The sequence below is a fragment of the Lepisosteus oculatus genome, chromosome 5 (genome assembly GCF_040954835.1).
Source record: "Lepisosteus oculatus isolate fLepOcu1 chromosome 5, fLepOcu1.hap2, whole genome shotgun sequence".
Taxonomy (NCBI): domain Eukaryota; kingdom Metazoa; phylum Chordata; class Actinopteri; order Semionotiformes; family Lepisosteidae; genus Lepisosteus; species Lepisosteus oculatus.
Window position 1 is genome coordinate 54,593,589 of NC_090700.1, and position 23,435 is coordinate 54,617,023.

A 23,435-nucleotide genomic window follows, 5' to 3' on the forward strand; every position below is an offset into this window, starting at 1 on the left:
GAAAACTTTTAGGAAAGGAATTTCGGAAAACATTGTTTTCAATCACTGTGTTACATGAATCACTCTGTGGTTTAACGTAACAATATAATTACGAGACTGTTTTGATTTTCTCATTTATTCACATGGGACACTGTCTGGAGAAGCGATCTGTAGGATGGTAAATCTGAATACTGCTAAATGCGTAGCGTGTAGTGCGTAGTGTGCTCACAGGCCTTGGAATGACACACTGTGTGTTCCAGTAAAACTTCAGCAGAATTTTATTAACATGAAATACAGTGTTTGCAAAAACAGGAATAATGCCGGGCAAACCGATCTTTCAGTATTATCAAAAATACTATTTTCAACACTCTGTTTTTCAAAGTAAAACATGGCAAAAAAAGGAGGAAAAAAAAACGATTTTCCATCTTTAAGATGGAATTAAATGAGACTTGATTAATGAAATGTCAGATCGTCACAGTGCAGCCAGGCGAGCTCGCCAGGCCGGTAGTAGCTGTCAGCGAATGACTGCAATGGCCTTGCGGCCCCAGTGATTTCCCAGGGAGGTCTGGTCACCACAGCCAACTGTCCAGGTGCTGCGGGCAGTAGCAGCACTGCTGGAGAAGGGAGGCCAGCTCCCGGTAACTCTGTTCCTTCCAGCTGGGCAGCAGCCGTTCGTTGTTGAGGGCCTGCAGCTTCGGCGCGCCCTCGCGCAGCACCTGGTACAGACACGGCCACCGGCTCTGTATCCTCAGCCTGGTCCGACGGTCCAGAGTGATGCCCCGCACGATCTTCTTGGCACGAAACTCCCGCAGCGCGGGCAGGTTGAGGCAAGAGAAGACCAGGCCCCGGCTCTGAGTCACGTCCAGGAACTCCAGGGACAGGGACTCCAGCTTGTAGGAGACACCCAGGCTCCTGAGGGGCACCAACACGTGCAGCGTCAGGGACTTCAGGTTGGGCAGTGACTTGCTCAGCGTCTCCAGAGAGCTATGGCTGACCCCTTTGAAAACCCAGAAGTACTTGAGCTCCAGGACGCGCAGGTGCTGAAACCGGGTCAACAGCGAGACCGAGGTGTCGGACCAGTCAAACTGCAGGCGCATCTTCGTGATGCGGGGGCAGCTGTGGGCGAGCTGTGCGAGCAGGACCTGGAAGTTATTGACCTGGTCCGCCTTTGTGACGCTCTCCAGATGCGAGCTGGACCCGGACGCGGGCTGCAGGCGGAGATCCAGGGGCTCCAGCAGGGTGAACGTCCAGTTGAGGTCCACCTGGCTCAGGTCTCTGCAGTGGATGCTCTCCAGAAGGTTGGACAGCAAGTCGCCCCATTTGTGGTGCTGGTCCCCCAGGTCGAAACTTGCCTTGAGGGTGAGCAGGCTGGCCCCCCGGGAGATCAGGTGGTGGGCATAGTGGTGGACCCACGCCTTCCACCGCTCAAACTCGCGGCTGGACACCAGCAGCCCCTCCTGGCCCGCGTGGAAAGCCCCCCGCCGGGAGAAGTCCGCCACCCTCCACAGCTTCCCCGAGCGCACGACGCAGCTCCAGCTGAAGCACACCAGCGCCGCGCTGCACTTGTCCACCTCGCCGAGGAAGGACAGCACGTGCACCTGGCACTCCAGCGGCAGCAGGTCGAAAGGGAAGAAGCTGGGCTCAGGCTTGGGCATTCGGCTTCGGCCGACGGGGCGCAGAGCTCTTTTCCTGGGAGGCATGACATGCAAGTGGCTGCGTCTGTCAGCAGGTCCAGTTTAGACACCTGAACCTCCCTTCAGGAGCAGAAAGGGCTTCGCTGAACCCTTCAGAGAGGTTTCAGGTGTTGTGCAATCTCTTCACTGAAGGCACTTCTCTTCTGTCTTGAACCTGGATGGTGAACAGCTGTAGGCTCGTCCCAGGGTGCGCTGTGTGACTTTGCTTCTGAACGAGGAGACTCTGGGCATAATAACTGAGAGGAGTGCTATCGGTTATTCAGCCATGAATGGATTGCATGACAGTGATTGATCAAAATCAGGAACTGAATTTCAAATGGTTCTTGAGGGATTTCTTTCTCATCACGCTGTGCGGCTCGGTGTTTAAAGGGGAGTGTCGCGAGAAAAACATGGGCTGATGCAGAGCAACTTATTATCCTTCTTAAAATTCATCACTGGTCATGGGTCTGAAGATCCTTAAGTGAAAACAAAAGAAGAAAATCAAAATTGTAGGTCCAGTATTTGGTTCTGTGCATTCACACACAATAATGACTATTTAAAAAGCATGGTTTTTAATTTGGTTAAAATACAATATATATCAAAACACAGCTAATATTTGTTAAAAAGAATACAAAAGGCTTCGGTATCGATGTCTGTATTAATGTCTATTTCATTCAGCTTTTCCACTTTCAAGCTGGAACCTGTCAGATCTCAGCTGTTTAACAAGGCTGGACCTGGTCAGTGCTGGAGATACCACTGTATAGAGACTGGTGGTGGACCAGTAGTTGGTGTACTTTTCTTTAAACCAGGATTCCCAAAGCACTGCTCACAGTGACCAGGGACACTGCGCTGTAGCAGTTCTCCTCCCTCTTATCAAGTGTTTAGCCGGACCAGGTCCTGGCTACTGGATCATTAAAGCCGCCACGGCAGGGGTGTCAACATCGATGTCCTGACTAAATTCCTTTCTGGGTTCATACAATCTGGACAATCTCCCTAGAGTTCCCTCTTAATTCAGTCGAAAATTTTCTCACCAGCTGATCTGCTGTGCAAGAGGACGATTGCTGCCACATTTGATCTAGGTGTAGGTGGGGGATGAAGTGGGTTCCCTTCTACATGTAAAGTGCTTTAGGATCCTTTGGATTAAAAGCCACTATATAAACGACATTATTGATGTAATGATCTATGTGAAATAAACAGATATTAAATCCCTTTTCATACTGTTGAAATTACAGAAAAATACTATTCTTTATAAAATTGAGTTTAGAATAAATAACCCGCCCTGTGTCGATAATCTTGACAGCAGTCAGCGAACGGCAAGCAAACAAGAAAAAATAGAGGATGTTAAAATATTAAATGTAATTAAGTTATCGATATTGAAACACTTACCTTTTGGCTACCTAGTGTAATTAGTGGGCACAATTAAACACAACATTAAAAAAGCAATGCAGAGTATGAATTTATTAGTGTTTTCCATTGGTTTTTAAACTTTGAAACCAACCAAGGTCCTACGTCACGATATATGTAATCTACGTTATCAAATCTAAACAAAATCAAACACTTTTATGAGTTTCCATATTTTTCTTTTTCTTCTATAGTTTTCTTCGGTATAACTATAAAAAATACAAGTTATTTATTGTGACGTATTCGATCGCGGCCCCGATAACTTTCCTTTCATTATACCGGCATAATCGCTGATCTCAACCCACCTTCACTTACGATAGTTTTATGATTAAACTACTTTTTACAAATAATTCAAAAGCTCCCTTTTACCAAACCACCGTCAGAACAGTCCACGATGTAACAATGTTTTGGAATAACCTTTCAACAAGAAATGAAACTACTTAATATTTTATAAGACTAACATCGATAGGAGTTTCATTCCTTATTATTAAGCGACGTCATACTAGATATAGAAAATAATATATGTTTAATATACAGAGCAGATTATGAAACATATTTAAAAATAGAAGGATTGGTTTAGCGTAAATCTAAACTTGCGAGCAATCGCTGCTTTTGTGCTTTGCCGGTAGTGTTTCTAGTCGGACACACTTTACATGACACCGTTGTGTTGGGGACGGATATCCGCTGTGCGGTGGATGTGTTTATTTTTCTCGTCAATATATATATCAGAAGTCGTTGAAACAAGAAAAGATGATTAAGGCAATTTTGGTGTTCAATAATCACGGCAAACCACGCCTCATCAGATTTTACCAGTATTTTGTAAGTGGATCTGATCAGTCTTAAATCGTTTTTTTTTGTGTTGTCTTCTCTGTTTTTGGTTTAAAGTTTCTAAAAACCGTTTGCCGTTTAAGTTAAGAATAAATGCAGATAGCCAAGATGGAAAACACATCCCCAATGATATATTTTTCTGATTTTGGTGAAATCGCTTCTTTGTATAATATTTAGCTCCGTTATAATTTTAAGACAGGATATTCAAGCTGACCTGCTGCAATGTCAAATGTAGCCTCTATCTCAACAGCTTTCTGTCTGTTAAAAACGGGTAAATGAACTGTTTTGGCTTCATTTCTCTGATCTTAAGGTCGAACTTCATATCCTTCCAAAATGATAGTTAAATCACTGTCGAGGTTTTAAAAGCTGAGGCAGAAGTCCAACCGTAGTGCCTGTATCCCAGATGCTGGAGGGTAGGAGAGGCCTGGGCGTTTGCTTAGTGCAACCAGGTGGCATCTTACCTTAAAACAGCAAGAATACCAACCCGAAGACAGTTTTGTTGTTTGAGTGCGTTATATGGCAGCGTTTAAAGTGCTCGGTGCTGTCGTTGTTCTGTATTCTTTGGAATGCCTTTACGTGCTTTCTGCAGCCTGAAGACATGCAGCAGCAGATCATCAGGGAAACCTTCCACCTGGTGTCCAAGCGGGACGACAACGTGTGCAACTTCTTGGAAGGAGGAAGGTGTGTGTTGTCTGGGGCGTGCGTAAGTAAACATGGGCGCTGGGTTCTTGCTGCAAGACCTGCGCTTTTTATACGATGAAGAATTTATACAGTCATTTCTATACCTTGTGTTGTTTCACTTGTAGTGTCTCAACCTCCTTCTATCTGTTCACGTGCAAGTCAGCTTTAGATAACAGCGCTATGACCTTTATAATATTGTCAGTTTTTTTGTAAGTTCCATACAGAAAATGAGAACTATTTTTAAACTGTTATTTTTCTAGTTCATTAATTGTCTTGTACAGTGCCTATAGAAAGTCTTCACCCTCTTGGACTTTTTCACATTTATTGTGTTACAGCATGGAACCAGGATTTATTCAACTGAGAATTAAGAGAAAGTACTTTATAATGTCAAAGTAAAAAAAAAAAAGCTGGACATTTTACTAAATAAATTTAAAATAAAAAACAGAAATTAATTGAATGCATTAGTATTCACCTCCCTGGTTTGACACACCTAAATTACCTCTGAAGTAACCAGATCTCTTCTCCAAGTCACATAATTACTTGACTGGAGTCTGCCTGTGGGCAGTTAAGGTCTGGGAGCTTCCCCACTTTGTGCATTTCCAAGGAAACACTACCCATGAACACCAAGGAACATTCCAAGCAGATCCGAGACAAGGTTCTTGGAAAATACCAGTCGGGGCAAGGATATAAGAAAATTTCCAAGGCATTGAATATACTTAAAAGCACAGTGAAGTCCATCATTAAAAAGGTGAGAAAATATGGAACAACTGTAAATCTGCCCAGAACTGGCCGTCCTCCGCATAGGTGTCCAGGCAAGAAGAGACATAGTAAGGGAGGCCACCAAGAGGCCTACGGCAGCTCTGAAGGAGTTAGTCCTCCATGAAACTGTGCAGGAGACAACAGCAGCACGCACACTTCATAAATCTGGCTTGTATGGAAGGGTGGCAAGAGGAAAGCCTCTGTTGGGGAAAAAACTCATATCACATCTTGACTGGAGTTTGCCAAAAGACATGTGAAAGATTCAACAATTCGGAGGAAGATTCTATGGTCTGATGAGACCCAAATTGAACTTTGTTTGGCACAAACCTAACACAGCACATCACACTGAGAGCACCATCCCTAGTGGTGGCAGCATCATGCTTTGGGGAGACCTCTCTGCGGCAAGGACTAAAGGACCATAAAGATAGAAGAAAAAATGGATGGAGCTAAGTACAGGAAAATCCTAGAGGAAAGCATGCTGCAATCTACAAGAGCACTGGGATTTGGAAGATGATTAATTTTCCAACAGGACAGTGACCCGAAACATACAGCAAAAGCCACACTGGAGTGGCTTAAAACCAAAAAGGTTAATGTCCTGGAGTGGCCCAGTCAAAGCCCAGCCCTCAGTCCAATTGAGCATCTGTGAGATGACTTACAAATTGCTGTTCACAAACAGTCCCCATCCAACTTGATGGAGCTTGAGCAATTTTGTCAAGAAGAATGGGCAAAATTTCCAGTATCAGGATGTGCAATGCTGATAGAGACTTACCCAAAGAGACTCACAGCTATAATTGCAGCCAAAGGTGGTCTTACCAAGTATTAACTCTGGCGGGGGCGTAAATACTTATGCATTCAATAATTTTCTGTTTTTCATTTTTAACTAACTTAGTAAAGTGTTTTTTAAACTGATATTATAGAGTATTTTGTGTTAACGAGTGACTAAAATTCTCAGTTAAATACGTCATGGTTCCATGCTGTAACACAATAAAATGTGGAAAAAGTCCAAGGGGGGTGTAGACTTTCTATAGGCACTGTATATAGGTTACTTTGTATAATAGCTTACACTAATTAAAATAATACTTAATGTTCAGACTGATTTATTCTCCAGAATATTTCTGTGAATGGGTTTTGAAAGAAGTTATATTGTCAGTCCTGTATGCACCACCAGCCTACCAAGTGTAGTTGCCACTACATTGAGATTAGATTAGCTTTGGCTGTATCATTCAAAATAAATTAAAAAAAGAAAGATGATGAAGGCAATTTTGGTGTTCAGCATCCATGGCAAACCCCGCCTAATCAGATTTTACCAGTATTTTGTAAGTGTATCTGGTGTGAGTTAGCTTTGCCATGTTCTCTGTTTTGGTTTAAAGTTTCTAAACAATATTTTCAATGTAAGTTTAGATTAAATGTTGATAGCCATTATGGAAAAATGTCTGAATTGTTCTGTTTTTGGCTAAATCAAACTGGACGTTTCTATGATGTACGGCAGCAATGTGAATTTGTTTTTTGTTTCGATTTGCAGTTTGATAGGTGGCTCTGATTACAAGTTGATCTACAGACACTATGCCACACTGTATTTCGTCTTTTGTGTGGACTCCTCGGAAAGTGAACTCGGGATTCTCGATCTGATACAGGTATGAATGATACTTTTAGCTGTTCATCCTGGTGAGCTTTGAATACAGACTTCCCATCTGTGAGGACAGGAGAGGGCTAATAAGCCTTGTTATATTTTTTCCTCTTGTTCACCTTCATTAGGTTTTAAAGTAATAACTGCTAAGATTCCTAGTTAAACAAGTTGCTTAACATCTTATCAGACAGTGTTTTAAAGTTTTTTGCTCCCAAGTGACGAATAGCTGCAAAAGTTTTAAAATAATCAAATTTAATGAGAAAGGATAATAATTCACTCAAACAGTTTTAAAAAAGAAGTTAATTGGGTGTTATAAAAATCCTTAACAACTCGTGTTCCCTGCATAACCACAAGGTGGCGCAATTACATAAGCAGTATTTTGATTAGTTACTGGAAAAGACCTTTTCAGATTTATTATTTGCTGTTGCTTCCCTAGAGCTGCAGTGAAAGAAGGATTACTGTCAGCAGAACAGTGCAACCTTGGAAAAAGGTCTCTTGTGCAATTCCTGTGAACAATAAACTGTAGGGTTATTGTGCTTTATGAGATGCTAAATGATTATTACTGTTCTTATAAAGCAGCAACACCAGTAAGACTGACTGAGAACAGGATGTGCAGTAGTTGCAGTTTTATTTTTGGACAGGGCGAATTCTTTTTAAAGACATGAAGTAATGCCGCCTGATTAAATAAAGCCACTTGTCATGCAGAAGGTAAAAAGCTTCACAAGGTAAAAAAAACATATACCGTACCGATCGAATGACCAGCTGTGATAACTGTAATTAGCTTCTTCATGAGTCTTCCCTATAATGTGAGATCTGCGTTCTTTCAGACATGTTTCAGACATCCCTTCCTGTATAACATACCTTGATATGGCGGATATGAATCCATTCAAGCAAAAGTGTGCACCCGCTTCCAATGATGTCTCATTTTGCTGAATGTACATTTTTTAAAGAGAATGTTTCTAATCAAATTGTGAATACTCACACTGACCTCTCTTAGGGGGCAAAGAAGATTTCGTAAGTGTTCCCGCCCTGAGTCAGTTCTAGGTGGAGACGCAGCATCAGCGAGTTGTGAATGAGCTGCTGCCAGCTTTTCACCAGACTCTCAGTATCAGGTTTTCCTCTGAGGTTCAGTTTTTCTTTGCGGTTTTCCCCCGAAACCCGAAAGTTTTCTGGTCTCTGCTGATGAGAAGCAGAACGATGACATAGTGCCCTTTCTGAGAGCGTGGCAGGGGGTCTCCACTTGAACCGTATTGTCTTCCCTGGATAGCAGCGGCAATAACCTTTCTCGGTTGATTCCGCTTGGCCAGCTGCGCTCGTTAACCCTCTTCTTATTTCGCAGGGTCCTGGCCCGGAAAACGGCCGAGGCTGCTACCAGTTTTATCCCGCCATTATCCCCTCTGGCTTGTAGTGCTTACCAAAAACCTTTATCTCTGAGTTGTCTTTTTGAATACTCCCTGTCTCACTAAACCGCGAGGGTCTGTGAAAAGACAGCCTCTGACTGGCCTAGGAGCTAAAGCCTCCAGGTGCCGCCAATTCGGTCCTTTCCCGTGGGATTCTGGAGAATGTGGTTCTCCTAAATGACCCCCCCCCCCCTGGGGAACTCGCCTGTTTCCAACCCTGCGTTGCCCCCAGAATGCTTGGCAGGAGGGAAGCTGTGGACTGGGTGATGTGCGGTGTTGGGTTTGTGCCAGAACTAAACGCTTTTGATTCAGACCAGAAAGCTCTTTGCCCTGCGTTTGCATTGTCATTTTATGACTCTGGGATGCACGTTGAACATATTTGCCATAGCTTAGGGGGTGAATGCTTACGCAATCATTTAGTTTCTGATTCTCTTTTGCTGTTCTAGGTTATATTTAACTTCTTGAAAGTGTTAAAAGCATCATGTATGAGTATTCTAGTTTTGATGAAAAATATTCCATTTAAATAGGCGCGCATCTGTTTTTTTTATTTTCAATTTGTAATTCAACAAAATATCTGAACATGTTTTCAATTCAGGAGCGAAATGTGATCTCAAAACAAAGCGGTGAGGGAAAACCTGCATAATTTAAAACCTGCTGTCTTCTGCCAAACAGCCTGTTCCTGTAAAGTTTATATAATGGAATGGCATTCAAACTTTATTTGAGATTAAAGGTCTTATTTGCAAGCTTCTGTTATCAGATATTAATAGCCTTGCTTACTCAAACAAATGGAAAATAATAGGTGTCTCAGTTTCTACCTCTTTATCTTCCATGATGAAAGTGACTTCTGTGTTTTCACAATATGATACCTTATAACTTTTTAAGCTTGCAGCACATTTATTGTTGCAAACCATTCATCGTTCGTCAAATGATTATTTACGGTAAGTTTTAATACAGCGAGACATAACATTTATTTTGAGTTCAGACTACAATTGTAATGAGACACATTTGAGTTTAGTTAAATTATTATTTTATTTAAAGCTGGCATGAGCTCCACAGAGCTCCTGATCCTCACTTTTCAAGCACAATCTTTTCTGATTTCATAACCTTGTCAGGGCACACAGTTTGGAAAGCTCTGCCCTGGAAGACACGGGTCTGGCAAGCAGTGCATCCGCTTATAACAGTATGAGTGTGCAGGAGGGGCAGCAGGTGTGGTCCCAGGTCCTGACTGATGTAGTGCCTTGCAGTCACATCACCATCAGTCTCAGCAAGTGGAGTGTTCAACACTGGGCCACATAACAAAGCTATGTGACACTACATGACATTACAACACAGAGAACAATCCAGAAGACAACACAGGAGAGGAACTGGAAACTTGTCAGGAAGGAGAAAAAAAAACCTCTAGGGGTCCAAGGTCAACTGGCTGCCCAACCCCTCTGGGCATGCTAACATCATACAGTTAAAGAAAAGTACTAAGTGTGGAGTATTTAGCCTTCTGTCATAGTCCTTCTGTGTACCAGTACTCCATGCAGATCTCTTTGACCAGCAAATCCTCCTAAACGATAGCTGTATTCACGATGTCCCTCTTGGATCTACCCTAGGCCAACACTGAGACACACAATGGCATGTACAGCCCCAGCAGCCGTAGTTGCAATGCAGTGATTGACTCGGCATCCTGTACGTAGGCTGGCAGACTGTTCCATAAACTAGGGGCCCTGTAGCTTTAGGCTTTACCACCAGCTGTTATGTGAAATAAGAAGAAGACCTGCGTTCAGTGATTTAAGTGGGTGGCTTGAATTGTATACATTAATAAGCTCAATTAGATAGACAAGTGCCTGATCTCTGAGAGCCTTATAAGTAAGTAGAAGAATTTTGAAGTCTGCCCTGTACCTGACAGGAAGCCAATGAAGAGAGCTAAGTATAGGCGTTATGTGGTTGTATTTTCTACTCCTGGTAACAATTCTAGCTGCTGCATTTTGAATTTGCTGTAAGGTGTTGAAAGTGCGATAGGTGCTGCCTGATAGTAGGGCATTACAGTAATCTAATCTGCTGTATACAGAAGCGTGTATTAGTCTCTCTGTGGCCTGATTGGAGAGAAAATGCCTTAGTTTTGCAATATTTCTTAACTGTAGGAAGCATGCCTTCGATACTGCATTAACATGAGAGTTAAATGTGAGCCTTGCGTCTAAGATGACGCCTAGATTATGTGCCGAATCTTGGAGGGAAAATTTGAAACCCTCAGAGTTGGGTACCTGAGGTTATAGCAGTCCTATCTGTACTGTTACCTCCAAACAACAGAACCTCAGTTTTATCAGAGTTGAGTGACAAAACGTTTTCACACATCCTTGATTTTACTTCATTAATGCAGTAAGCTAAAGTCACAATTGACAAGTTGTCGTTAGGTGTAAATAAAATGTATATTTGAGTGCCAATGATAATGAATCCTGCATGCACATTTAGACAGCAGGTGAAGAGCAAACAGAAAATGGGTTTTAAAGAAAGCAAAGCCCTTTATGTGTTTCATGGAATTGAGACATCATCGTACTGTTTATTGTTCTAATTATTATTAGCTCTGAAAGCTGTATATAGAATAGATTGTTCCTACAAGGTTGTTAAATTTTTTGAGATGATAAGATAAAACTTGTAATCTCTGTTAACAGATACAGTATGTACTTGTCTTTTAACACATACAACTTGTCTGATAGTTCAGTTACCTTAAGATAAAGTTTTAGTTCTGATTTGTTATTGCTTTTTTCTGTTACACATCTATGAAGGAAGCTCTTTGTTGAATTTCATATAAGCCAGTAAAAAAATTGAATTTCTGTAAAAATGATGAAAAATGATTAAATGTTTATTTTAGATAGATTTGATCAATATACCTTTATTCTTGAACACTGTTTATATATATATATACACCCACACACCATTGTCAACATATTAGAACACCTCATCAAATGACTAGACTCTGGGAGGCTGTCAGTGTATGGTTGAACTGATGAGCAGCAGACTTACATCATCTTTGCTGGCTGGAAAAATCCAGGTGATTCAGATCTGAGACCAGGTGAAAACAGGTAGAATGCGCAGTGTCACCACCCACACCACTGTCCTCAACACATCTTCAGTGTTGTTTGGTGTGGTGTGGTTTTTAATAACTTGACCTGCTCCTCCTGGTTGTGATCATTTTAATGACAGTGTCTACTAGTAGTACATGTATTGAAAAATATATACCAGGCAAGAGGGCTGTGTGGTTTTCAGAGAACTGCTTCCTTCTGGTCAGTGTATAAACAGAATACATGAACTGCTGTATATACGTCTACAATTGTGCATTTACACATTTAAACGAAATCTGGGGTCTGTCCCCACCTTTTCCCTTCATCTTGTTGGGGTGGGGGCAGGGGGCAGGGGGCAGGGTTTTTTTAGCTCGGGATAATAGCCCTTTGTACGTGTGGGGTACAGGTATGAGGATTCTACAGCCTTACTCAACAAGCTGCCTGTGAGCTACAGAGTATAGATAAGATAAGATCACTTTATTGGCCATATACATTTCTTGCATTAGGAATCTGTCTTTTCGCCTACCCCAGCTTGCTCTCCATGAGACACAAAGACAGGGAGAGAAGCTTGGGGTCAGAGCGCAGGGTCAGCCATTTATGCAGCACCCCTGGAGCAGTTGGGGTTAAGGGCCCTGCTCAGGGGCCCAACAGAGTAGGATTCCTCTGCCGGCCACAGGATCTGAACCGGCAACCTTCCAGCCACGGGCACAGATCCTGAACCACAGAGCCACCGCTCCGCCCTGCCAAAACATCACAGCCTTTCTACTCGTTCTTAGACAATTTCTGTCTTTAAATGTTTTAAAAATTTTTAATTAAAAAAAATGAATTCACCTTGTTGCCAAAGGGATGAGATGACTAATCCCAAAAGTCTCCGAACTTTAGTGTGCAGTGCTGTCTGGGAGATGGTATTGCACTTGGCCAGGGAAGTTGATCTTTTGATCTTGACATTTAATTTAGATTAAGGTACAGTATGTATGCTTAGCTGTTGAAAGAAGAAGCTAATTCCCATGTCTTATCGTGTTCTTGTGCAATTGCAGCAGTTGCTCTGTTGAAATTACTCTTCCAAGGACAGCCATTGTTCTAATACATCAGGCGATACTAAATTTTCCCCATTTCTCCCATTTCCCTCCCTTGTCACACACCTGAAAGGATTTAGATCTAATGCATCTTTCTTGTGGCCATCAAACTCTTTTCCTAGGGAGTGAGGTTTTATCCCTGCCAAGCCTACACCTGAACCATTGGTTCACTTTATTAAGTTAATAAAATAAAAATGATGTAATCCAGAAGGCTTAAAGATTTGTATTAATCAAACTTTAGCAGTCCAGTACCAACACAAAATGTATGCATTTTGCATACTTGAGTGAGGAGTGCTATTTCACTCTGCTGGAGATAATGTAACTCTAAATGAGCTCTAATTAAAAATGGAGATCATTTTTTTTCCTGTGGCTTTGCCCGGGTCTCACTAATGTGAACTGAGTTCATTAATATCTTTGAAAAATGTAGCAATGGGTCACACTAGAATTGAAAGGTGCCTGCCTGAATATGGGCTCCTCAGATGCATTATGTGTGTAAAAAAAAAAAAAGCCAAGCTTTAGTTTGTTGCTAGCCATACCTCTGCCTTGCTAAAGAACCTCCTGGAGAGAAAGGTTTGCCTTTATATTTCTGTTTTTTATGATTTTTGTTTCAAATGAAAACGTTTCACTTTCTCCATCGGAAGAAGTAAGTACACTCTTGTTGGATGTACTGGGAACTGTGCCTCTCTTGGGTCTGCCACTGCCTCTGTTGATGAATGACAGGTTCTGAGAGATAGGTTGTTGGCTGTGATTTTCAATATAGGGTTGACATCAAGTGACATGGCTTAGTGATGTTAAATTATACAGCTTCTAATATTGAGTTAATCTGCAATTTTCTCCTTTGTTAAGCGTTCTGATATGCTGACGTTGATTAAAACAAGTTTTTATGTGTGTGATATGTATTGTTGGGTAACATTACTGTTGGCCCCAGAGAGATGCTCTTGAGCAGCACCCGTGAGTTGTGTAGTGCACTAAATTCTGTTAAGCTATAGAAGTCCAGGGAGTCTGAAGCTTCCTGAAACATTGCTCTGTGTCTGGGGAAGGCTTGATATTCTATGGTCTGAAGTCCACTAACACTCGTGACATTCCCTTTTTAGCATAATTCACAGTTCTCTGTGGTTAAATGGTGGATTCGTTTTAGATCTGTGGAAGTATATACAAGAAAGAGAATGTGTTTTTCAGTCTTGGGCTGGACTGTTTCAGTTCCCCAACTCAAACAAAACTGTCCATGTTCGAATGAACTCAGATTAATCCTCTCTGTGTTGCAGGTCTTTGTGGAAACCCTTGATAAATGCTTTGAAAACGTCTGTGAACTGGATCTCATTTTCCACATGGATAAGGTAATGGCACTCATCAGGCTGTTGACATGCAGGTGTGGTGTTCTGCAGGTTCACTGCAAAATGCTTCTACTCTCAACCCTTGTCCTGGAATCAATCAGGCAATCAACCCTTGTTCAGTTAATTCAAGGACAAGTTAAACTGCCATTTCATTACTCTTCAGATGTCAAGGGTCCAAGGTCTTGATGAAGAGTCTACACACCCAGGATCCTCTTGCGATAGTTTCCTGCACTCAGAATCCATGCCGATCAGTTTGCTTTTATCATTTTCCAAGTGTCTCCCCAGGAATTTTGTGTGTAATGTCAGACTCATGGCACTGTGGGTGTTTGCCACTCCCTCTTCCAAGGTCTGGTATTCACAAAGCTAGTCCATGGCATCCCTGTGCCATCTTTTTGGTACCAGATCCCATTAGAGGTGGTGAGTTACTTAGACTTCGGGATGTTTCAACACGTAAACTGACTTTAGTCTTAGAATTTCAAAGTTTAAAATCTTAATAAGGTTGTATCTTGGTTGCAAAGGGATTTATTGCCCTTTTCTTGTTGTGTCTCTGCTTTTGACCCCACAGGTGTTTCTTGGAAATTGATAAAGTACAGGGGGTTTCAAAGGAAACTGAGGGCAGAGAAAATGAGCCATTTCACAGATGGAACTTTACCCCTTATCTTACCTTTTATTGCCTTTTATTACCACCTGCATTAATTAACATGTGATATGCGCAGGTGTGGTTATGACATGAGAGCCAGAGAATGGTTTGTTGTTTATATTTCCTCTTTGGATAATACAATTCCTTTTTGGCAGTTTCAGCGTTATCAGTTGAGCTTTGCAGGCTGTGGTATTCTGGGAAGAGCTTGTGAACTCTCTTAAGGGATTGGAGGTGAAAAGGCTCAGATAAGAGATGTTTAAAAAATGGTCCTTTATGTATTCTGTGAAATCTATGTCCAGTTTTTGTTTTTCATACATTTTGAATCACCAGTTGTTTTCATCATACCCACCCGGTTTGGAATTGCCAGTTCACAGTCTGAATCCTGGGTACTACATTAGACTCCATAGTGAAACAAGGACACAGGGTCACAGCTAGAAACTAAAAGGCAATTTATTTAGGGTACAGAATATGAAAGCTTCTTTACACAAAGCTTTATGGGTGTCCCGAACAAGCTTAACACAGAGGTGGCCCACGGCTGTAGGGAATTGAATGAATTGTGTGATTTGACACAAGATGCTCTGGTTATGCTTAGAGTTTTTTTCCAAATGCTGTGATGATTGCAGAAAGTAACATTGTCTTGTTTTGTGCTGTTGGGTTTGATTGAGGTTTATAAGTTCTCTACTTGGCAGCCTATCACATAATTTCTGAGTTTCTCTAAAGATCAAGAGTCGGCTATATGCCCTTCCCTTCTCATATCTTATCCCTGTGAGCAAGAAAAACCAGGTCTGTTGCAGATAATAGGCTTTATTTTAGATAGTACCTTTAAAAGCACTGTTCTCGAAGTGCTTTACAATACAAATTATGCTAAAAATAAAGATGGACCAACTATGGTGAAAACAAGGCAAACGCAGCTGGAGGTGAGTGGTGGTGATCTGTGTGCTTTTCGTCTTGCAGGTCCACTATATCCTGCAGGAGGTGGTGATGGGAGGGATGGTGCTGGAGACCAACATGAATGAGATTGTGGCTCAGGTGGAGAATCAGACTCGCCTGGAGAAGTCAGAGGTAAGCACATTATTCCCCTCTGACATCACCGAGAATGTGGGTTTGCTCTTCTAAGAAGGCAAAACACCTCTTCCCTATAGTCCCAGCCTCAGCTAGACATTACATCTGCATAATGTGGCTACTCAAAAGCACATAACAATGGCTGGGCCAGTTTAACTGTCCCCTCCACTATCACACACAGGATAAGACTCCTGGCTGTGGCAGAGGTGCCTTGTATCTGAAACGCAGATACCCTCTCATTTACTGTGGTGGCAAACAGTGTGTTAAAATATACAGTATGTGTTGTTTTTGAATTCCTGTCAGTTGAATAAATACTTGTTCATCACACCAGGTACTGATTAAGATGTTCCAGTAGACTGTTTTTGCCAAACTCTGTTCTGTTTGAAAAGAATAGTTGCCCTGTTAAAATAAAGGGATCCTAGCAACATTTGTGAAAATGTTGCTCAAGTTTTTAATTTGAAATAAACATACTAAGATGTTTGAACAGTATTTAGGTTGCACGTACGTTATACTTATAATATGTTCGTAATGGGAGAGCTGGTACAGTATGAAGTGATTCTTCCTGAAACCAGGGTTCTCCCGGCATCAGTCCTGTTCAGCGTATTCCTGTGAGGACCCGCTGGCCAGCGTGGAGAAACTCTCCAGCCCTGGTTTTGATATTTATAGACCTTACAATCAGAATAGGTGCAAATCTGAAAAATTTTCAAGTGTTACTTCATTGTGTTTTCTGGGAAAAGAACAAATTTGTGAAAACACAAAATGTAGAGATTTTTACCTACCTAAATTATGTTTATTTTTTACAAACATTTAAGCTAAGAAATAACAGTCCTTTTTTGAACAAATTTGGCCTTCCTCTTTTTATATGCAAGATGGACATCCTTTTTTTTCGATTGTTATATTAGTGTGTTGTTTTAAGTTTTTTTGCTTCATTTTTCAATTTTTATAGTTAAATCTAGAGTTAGTCTAACCTCCTATCAAAAGAACAGTTTGTCATGTTTTTTTTTCTTCCTGCTTTCATATTTTGTTCCTTGTACAATTCAAAACAAGGAAATGTTTCAAATCATCTCCTGAGCAATACCGAAAAACATCTGCATCTATAAATCTCCCACACCATGTATGAGTTTTGCCAAAATATTCCCTGCTCAAAAGTGCTCCATGGCCAGATTAGATAGGGAGGCACTTCTCTAGTAATTGTAACTCACAGTCATTTTAAACCACAGGGTGCTATTGCATGGATACACATTTCTATCTTTAGAATAGACTGTTGCTAATTTGGTTTAAATTTTCATCAGTTCAACATTTACAACTGATTTTACAGTTTACAAAACTCAGTTTTAATGTTCTCTGATTTACACAATTTGTAATAAGATCGTATCTCTGGTTTAGTTTGATAGTTGTTTAATTGTTTCTGACCAGCTGTGCTCTGGAGGAGCCAGATTAGCTGATCATGTGACCAAAAAGCCCAGAGTTGAATGTGTCAAAGCATCTGCAGCCTGGGTTAGTCTACTGACTCTAGAAAGCTCTGGAGCTGTTAGGATTTCATATGACCATCTAGGGAGCTTGCATCTAGGGAGGTGAATAGGAATTTTAAGAATTCAGAAAGCTGAGTTTTGTGCACTGTGGAGCAGTTGGGAGTATACAGTGGTATGCAATAAAATACATGTTTGTACTTTTTTAGCCAGATTACATATTATATTGATTTTCTAAGTGAAAAGAAGTTAAGACAACCTCTGCAGTGAACCAACTTAAACTTGACATATTTCTGCGAATTTAGTTCTAAGACCTTGCAAGAAAATAACACTGGTGCCCACACTTTTGCACATGCCACATTTACTGTTTTACTTTTTTCAAAGTGTTAAATTCAGTGTTAAACTCTGCATTAAAATTTGCAGAAATATGTCAACAAAACATGTGATTTGGCCAGGGGTGCCCAAACTTTTGCATACAACTGTACTGCTGGGATCATGTGTAATACATTGTTACGGGCAGTGATGATGCACAGCACCCCGACTTCCATGCGTGGGTGATGGAGGCCAGGGTGCGTGACTGCTTGAGTCTGTCCGTACCCTGAGTCTTGTCACTGCCCATCACACAGTGCCATGGGAACAGGTTCGCCTCCGTCCCTCTTCCATTGCTTTCATTCCAGTTTCATTGCTTCACAGTGCAGCTTTCGTGATGGAGATGTTTGAACGGGGGAACTAACTTTCCGGGTAACCCTCAGAACTGAGAAGTGCAATTAGGCTTGACTGGGAGGTGTTGGTTTTGGCCTCTGCTTTTCTCGATGGGCCTCCATCGGTACTGATGTGGAAGCCAGGCTGTCATGCGAGGGCTGTTTGCCTCGCCTCTGCCAGCAGAACGTTTCCCGTGTCTGAGGCGCTTTCGTCTGCTGTGGTTTTTCAGGGTGGCCTTTCGGCGGCGCCGGCCCGCGCTGTGTCGGCCGTGAAGAACATGAACCTCCCCGAGATCCCCCGGAACATCAACATCGGGGACATCAACATCAAAGTGCCCAACCTCTCCCCGTTCGTCTGAGCACGCCGCCTGCTCGGTGGCCAGGAGTCGCAGCTGCATCTGCCAGATCTTCACCGTACACGGCCAAGCGTCATTATTGCGCTGCTGACGTTTAATCGTTTTATCACAGATTTTAGTTACAGTCCTAGTCCTTTCAGTCACACTGGAAACGAGTCAGAGCTGGGAGGCTCGCTGCCGAATGTACTTCTCCACCACTATCAAAATGTGTTAAACGGGAACCACAAATACAGATACAGCAATATCTAGATCTGCTTATCTCATTCACGCAAACGCACAACTGAGAATTAAACTGCATAAAGGAATTTCAGAGCAGATTTAGCTAGAAGTGTCTTTTCTTCATAAATGTCTGTTGGGAAACAAAAATCAAGACAACTAAGTCTTTTGTGATTACAGTGTTTGAAATATATTTTTTGGTTTAGAAAATTTTTTCTTTTTCTACAGAAGGCACAGCTGATTAAAAGGCTGTAGTGTAGTCATTCATTGAAAGACTTATTTAACGTCTAAAGGCGCTGTAGCGCTGTATGACAGACACCTGATAAGTCGGTGATGTTTCTTTCTTGGTTAACTTGCGTACTTCCTGAAGAGCGGAGAACTAATTATCCTCCTTTGTTTCCTGTGTTCAGTAAGAACTGGATTTGAGCTTCCCAGGGTCTTGCAGTGCCAGTGTGTCCTGAGCGCTTTTCTGTCCTAAGCCAACACTGCAGTTTGAGTCAAACTCACGAATCTGGTCTCGAGCTGCCCTGGTGTATTTCAGACACCATGAAAATCATGAAAGTCCCATTCGGTTCTGATTCTTTGTTACTTTTAATGTTGGGGGTGTATGTGGCTCCTCCAGCCTGCCGGCCCTTCAGAGCTGCTCTTCTTTCAGCTGCGCAGTGCCGGGTGGCTCTGTGAATCAGGTCGCTCTGACTGGTGGGTTAATGCCAGACGTAACCCCGGGCACACAGGTGGCTTGACATGACCTGGTTTGAGCTGGTGATGTCTGCACAGGAACCTACCTGTGCTCGAAGAAGTCACAGGTCATGAAAGTATGAGCACATAGTTCATGTGGTTGAGTTTTGATTCTGTAATTATTATTGATGTTCCAGTAGTGTGTGTGTGAATCATGCTATTCATTTTTTTTTCTTGTTAAGCTGCCAGATGGACGTCTAGGCAGTAGCTTCCTTTGGGTCTGGGGAAAAGATACTGTAAGCGTATTTTTTGCTCATCATTCCAAGACCTTAATGAGTATGACAGAGCCCACAGACCCGTGTTCCAAGGCTATGAGCTGTAGCTTCCTGTTTGTGTCCCCAGTATGCTGGACCTAGTTGTCACTCCTCTTTTATGCTGAATTTTAAAAAGTAACACTCTCATCTGTAACTGAACGCAATGTACAGAATATTAAAGGAAAGCAGTTTGATAGAAAGTATTTCTCTTCATACTTTTTATTTTTACCCTGAAGTGTAATTTGTTTCTTAGATGAAGGAGGATGTGAGCTGTTAAAGATGAAGTATTTGTTTAGACGTTGAAATGCTGTACTGCAGTTGAGCTTTGGGGAGAAAACGCCCTGGTCTGCATCCCGTAAGAGCCACTCATCTCTTACAGAATGCAAGAAAGTGACTTTCCAGTGTGAAGAACAAGATCGCTTGTGTTCTGCTGTTGGATTTTGGAATCTCATGTACATGATGTTATGTTCTGGCAAAGTTATTTTCCATGATTCATGTGAAGGGAAAGGAGAAATATAAAAGAAGCAGTTACAGTGAAGTCTTTTATTATACTGATGAATAACAGACAAGCTTCAGTCAGAATATACCATGTTTGTAGCAGCTGAAAGTGCTAGTAACAATGTAAAGTGATGCATATAGACCGGAGTTCCTGGCTGCGTATTCCTTTGAATAGAAACAATTGAGGCTAAATGATAGTACTGTGAAAACTGGAGACATTTCATGATTATTTCCCTCAGGAGAAAGGGAAAACTCTTATTCCAGATTAATAAGTAAAAAAAGGGCTTTTCTACATTCCATAAACAAAGACACAGTGAAGTACATGTGGTAACTTTTCTTAGCTGGCAATGACTGCAGTGCAAATTAGTAGATGTGGCAGGCTTTATACCAAGAAAATTGCTGCTGCATGCTGATATAGGTGCTGTGTGATCCTTTGACATTTCACTTCTGTTTCTGCAATGAACTGTCTTCCTGGGCTGCGCTGCATTTGTGTACCACATGTGCCAGAACAGAGGGCAAATAAGTGAATCGTTCCTGGTGGGAATGTTTCTGTTGGACCTACTTCCCCTGTCAGCTCTCTCCCCAACCCATCCTGTCTGTGGGTTTGACTGCCTTTCCAGGCCCCCGAAGCCCTGCAATTCCAAACTAAGCTCGAGCACTAGTCAGGCATGTGAAAATAGCTTTTGTGGTGTGCAGCTGTATCTCTCATCCCTCAGAAAAAAATAAAAATAGCAGGAGCTGTTTTAGGAGGGTGTAGCAAAGACATTTCTGTGCTAGAAGGTCCGACTGTCTTGTGATTCAGGCTTTGTCTTAAAAACGAATGCAATGGCGTTTCTTTTTCACAGTACATGGTTAATGAATAACATGTTTTGGAAAACTGTTTCGGACTTGTCTGGTTTCCTCTAATGGTGATGTGTGGATTAGTGTGTGACTTTGTGGTGATCAAGCCATAGTCTCATGTCACCAAGTTACTGACAGCATGACTTCTTTGTGCAAAATACCAATGTTTTTGTGTATTGTTTAAACAAGTATGCTATACATATTTATTAAACAAAAACTGCAGGTTTGTGACTGAATCATGCTCTGAGAATCATGACTCAGGGTTAATATAGATGTAAATCTTTGTATTTTTTCTAATTTAAAACTTGTAGTAATTTTATTATTTTGTTTTTCTCCTTTTGTTAAGTGTTTCTGTCCAATAAATGTGTTCATTCTGATGGGGGAAAAAAAGCCAAAAAGGAGAGAAGAGAGTATACCTCCAGCTGGAGGAGAGGGAATATCACTGAACAACCAGATGCAGGTGTGACTTCAGGAAAAGAGTTGGAATAGATTGGCAGTGGTTTGCATATACAGTAGGGTGACTCGAGGCATTTTTGTTTTGGTAACCATCCTAAAAAGAAACCCTCCGACTCCTGTAGAGAACTTGGAAAGTTTAAGAAAATGTAATGGAAAATGGTTTTGGGAAAGTGAACCACTTGCATAAAACATGAATTGGACTTCTGAACTACTGTTTATTAAAGGCTACGAAAGGCATTGCTTGTTTTCGCCTTCTTTGTGTTCGAAATGAGAATCTTAAGAATTTGGGTTAAACCTGCAAGTTTTCTTTATTCCATTGCAGAGTTTTTGTTTCAAAAAATGGCTTTAGTTTCTGGGGAAAAAATGTAGCCGCTAAGCTGACTCCTTCCTCACATGTGCTGATGCTCCATGCAGATTTAAAAAACAAATCTGAGTTGGTGCAGTTGATGGTCCAGATTTGTGAGGGATAAACTGGGCTCCTTGAGTGTGTCACCATGACAGTCCTCTTGACTGGGCTTGTTTTTCTCAAATAACTGCTCATGAAGAATCTTCAGATGCCTTCTCAAATAACTGCTCATGAAGAATCTTCAGATGCCTTCTGCCTTCACTGGCCCTCTTGAGCAGGTGTCCTCAGCAATGTGTGCCAACCCCTATGGCGTGTGGCACGATGACCTGGGATTTCTCAGCTGTCCTCCGCATGATATCTTGTGGCAGCTGGTCAGGAAGCAAACTCATATTTCTCAGGTCAGTCTGCTGTGAATTTCTTCAAGCTCCTGGGAGGGGTTGTAAGAGTACAACTGCAATGCTATGTAGGATGTTTTGCTATGCAGTCAGCTATCATGCCCTTTTGCATCTCAGAATCTAAGAATTCATTGAAAAACTGCTATTAGAGGTCCAGGAGACTTTCATATTTTAAAATTAAAGGTGTTGTGTTATTTGTTTCTGCTATATATTCCTGGAACCCTTACCAGATCATTGAAGATCATCATCTTTGTACACCTTTAATCAAAACATGGATTCTGGCTAGAGAGTTGTTAGAGAGTAGCCAGCACTTGAAGGGCTATAACATAAGTGACTAACTATAAAGCATTTAAAAGAAAACAACTCGTAACAGTGTGATAAGCCACTCTCTGTGGTTTAGTTCTGGGAGTGTTGCTTTGTAATCACCACTCTGGGCAAGGATGGTTTTTTCCAGCTGCTTTTTTCCCTGTGCAAATACAACCTTGGGAATGAGCTTAGTCTCTAGGTCTGCACGCTCCCGGCACGCTGTCTGGTAGGGTGCAGTCTTCAAGTTTTGTGGATTTTCTGCAGTTTCCTCACGGTGTCCATTTCTCTCACACAAGTACAGCTCTTTCACCCTTTCAGCAGGTTTGTAAGTACTGTATTTAGGTTTGTTTTTTTTTCCAAATTGCTGCTTTTGGTGTTATAGAAAAATCGGCTCCCACCCACCACAACCTCTTACGGAAGGGAGTGCAAATGGGCAGCATGTGTTTTAACTCAAACTAAATCATTGCAGCTGGGGCTTCTGTGGATTTGAATGTAGCCCTCCGATACCCTGGTATGTAAGCTATATTGCATGAAAGTTGTGTGAAAGGAGAGGGTTTGGGTTCTGCTATCTCCAGTGGGTACAGAAAGTTCCTAGAAGGGGATGTGGTAGGATAAGTGCTTTTACACTCATTATTCATTTCAAGTGAACTGTAGAATCTTAAAATGTTACATGATGCTGCAACTTCATTTGTCCTTTGCTGCTATTGTATAGTGTTTGCAGGTCGAGGCCCAGCTTTGAGCGAAAAAGCTCTTGGTATTCCACATTTGCCACGAGAGCTGTGTGATTTGGAGAGCAGAGTGTGACTTCTTGAGTTAGACTTTTTTGGGGGGTTGCAGTCATCGTGAGCTGTGGCAGTGGGTGACGTCTGGGTTCCAGCTAGGCTGGGCTTTGTAATTTATAATTTATGCTGCTTGTAGGAATGAAGACACTTGTGTATAAAAAGGGAGACACATTTCCCTTTTTATAGACCTAAAATCTCACAATTCTCCAGTATATTTCTCTTGTTACTGCAGCCCTGGAAAATAATGCAAACATTCACAGAACTTGAGTTGTTAAGAGAAATTGTTCAGGATGTATATTTTGAAACTGCCAGCAGCCATATCACCCTGCAGCTCTCAACTGGCAACCCACTGAAGCTAAGCAGGGTTGAGCCTGGCCAGTACCTGGATGGGAGACCTCCTGGGAAGCTATGGTTGCTGCTGGACCAGTGGGACCAGTGGGACCAGCTAGTGGGACCAGCGGGGGTGCCCACCCTGCAGTCTATGTTGGTCCTAATGCCCCAGTATAGTGGTGGGGGTACTATACTGTAGTGGGCGCTGTCTTTCTGTGACGTTAAACCAAGGTCCTGACTC

The 23,435-nt window shown here is 41.9% G+C and overlaps 2 protein-coding genes across 5 annotated transcripts; one reads left to right on the forward strand and one right to left on the reverse strand.

The window, feature by feature from the left end:
* Positions 1 to 233: 233 nt before the first annotated feature.
* Positions 234 to 4,485, reverse strand: LOC102685308 (uncharacterized). Of its 4 annotated transcripts, none has more exons than XM_006628876.3 (2): positions 4,343 to 4,485; positions 234 to 2,128 (listed from the first exon to the last, which is right to left on the reverse strand). In XM_006628876.3, the coding sequence occupies exon 2, from the start codon at positions 1,677 to 1,679 to the stop codon at positions 549 to 551; it is 1,131 nt and encodes a 376-aa protein (XP_006628939.1). In that variant the 5' UTR covers positions 1,680 to 2,128; positions 4,343 to 4,485; the 3' UTR covers positions 234 to 548. The 4 variants fall into 4 exon arrangements, with proteins under 4 accessions (XP_006628939.1, XP_015198965.1, XP_015198966.1 ...); XM_015343479.2 differs by lacking the exon at positions 4,343 to 4,485 and adding an exon at positions 3,359 to 3,724; XM_015343480.2 differs by lacking the exon at positions 4,343 to 4,485 and adding an exon at positions 3,039 to 3,071.
* Positions 3,711 to 21,272, forward strand: ap3s2 (adaptor related protein complex 3 subunit sigma 2). Its single transcript, XM_006628877.3, has 6 exons — positions 3,711 to 3,872; positions 4,471 to 4,562; positions 6,844 to 6,955; positions 13,737 to 13,808; positions 15,400 to 15,507; positions 17,908 to 21,272. Exons 1-6 carry the CDS (start codon positions 3,804 to 3,806, stop codon positions 18,034 to 18,036), a joined length of 582 nt encoding a protein of 193 aa, XP_006628940.1. The 5' UTR covers positions 3,711 to 3,803; the 3' UTR covers positions 18,037 to 21,272.
* Positions 21,273 to 23,435: the final 2,163 nt, after the last annotated feature.

Bases quoted from the DNA above. Each gene is read 5' to 3' on its own strand.
- LOC102685308 (XM_006628876.3), bottom strand. From the start codon at position 1,679: ATGCCTCCCAGGAAAAGAGCTCTGCGCCCCGTCGGCCGAAGCCGAATG.
- ap3s2 (XM_006628877.3), top strand. From the start codon at position 3,804: ATGATTAAGGCAATTTTGGTGTTCAATAATCACGGCAAACCACGCCTC. The intron at 6,956-13,736 runs GTATGAATGATA...TCTGTGTTGCAG, and splicing joins GGATTCTCGATCTGATACAG to GTCTTTGTGGAAACCCTTGA. The intron at 13,809-15,399 runs GTAATGGCACTC...TTCGTCTTGCAG, and splicing joins TCATTTTCCACATGGATAAG to GTCCACTATATCCTGCAGGA.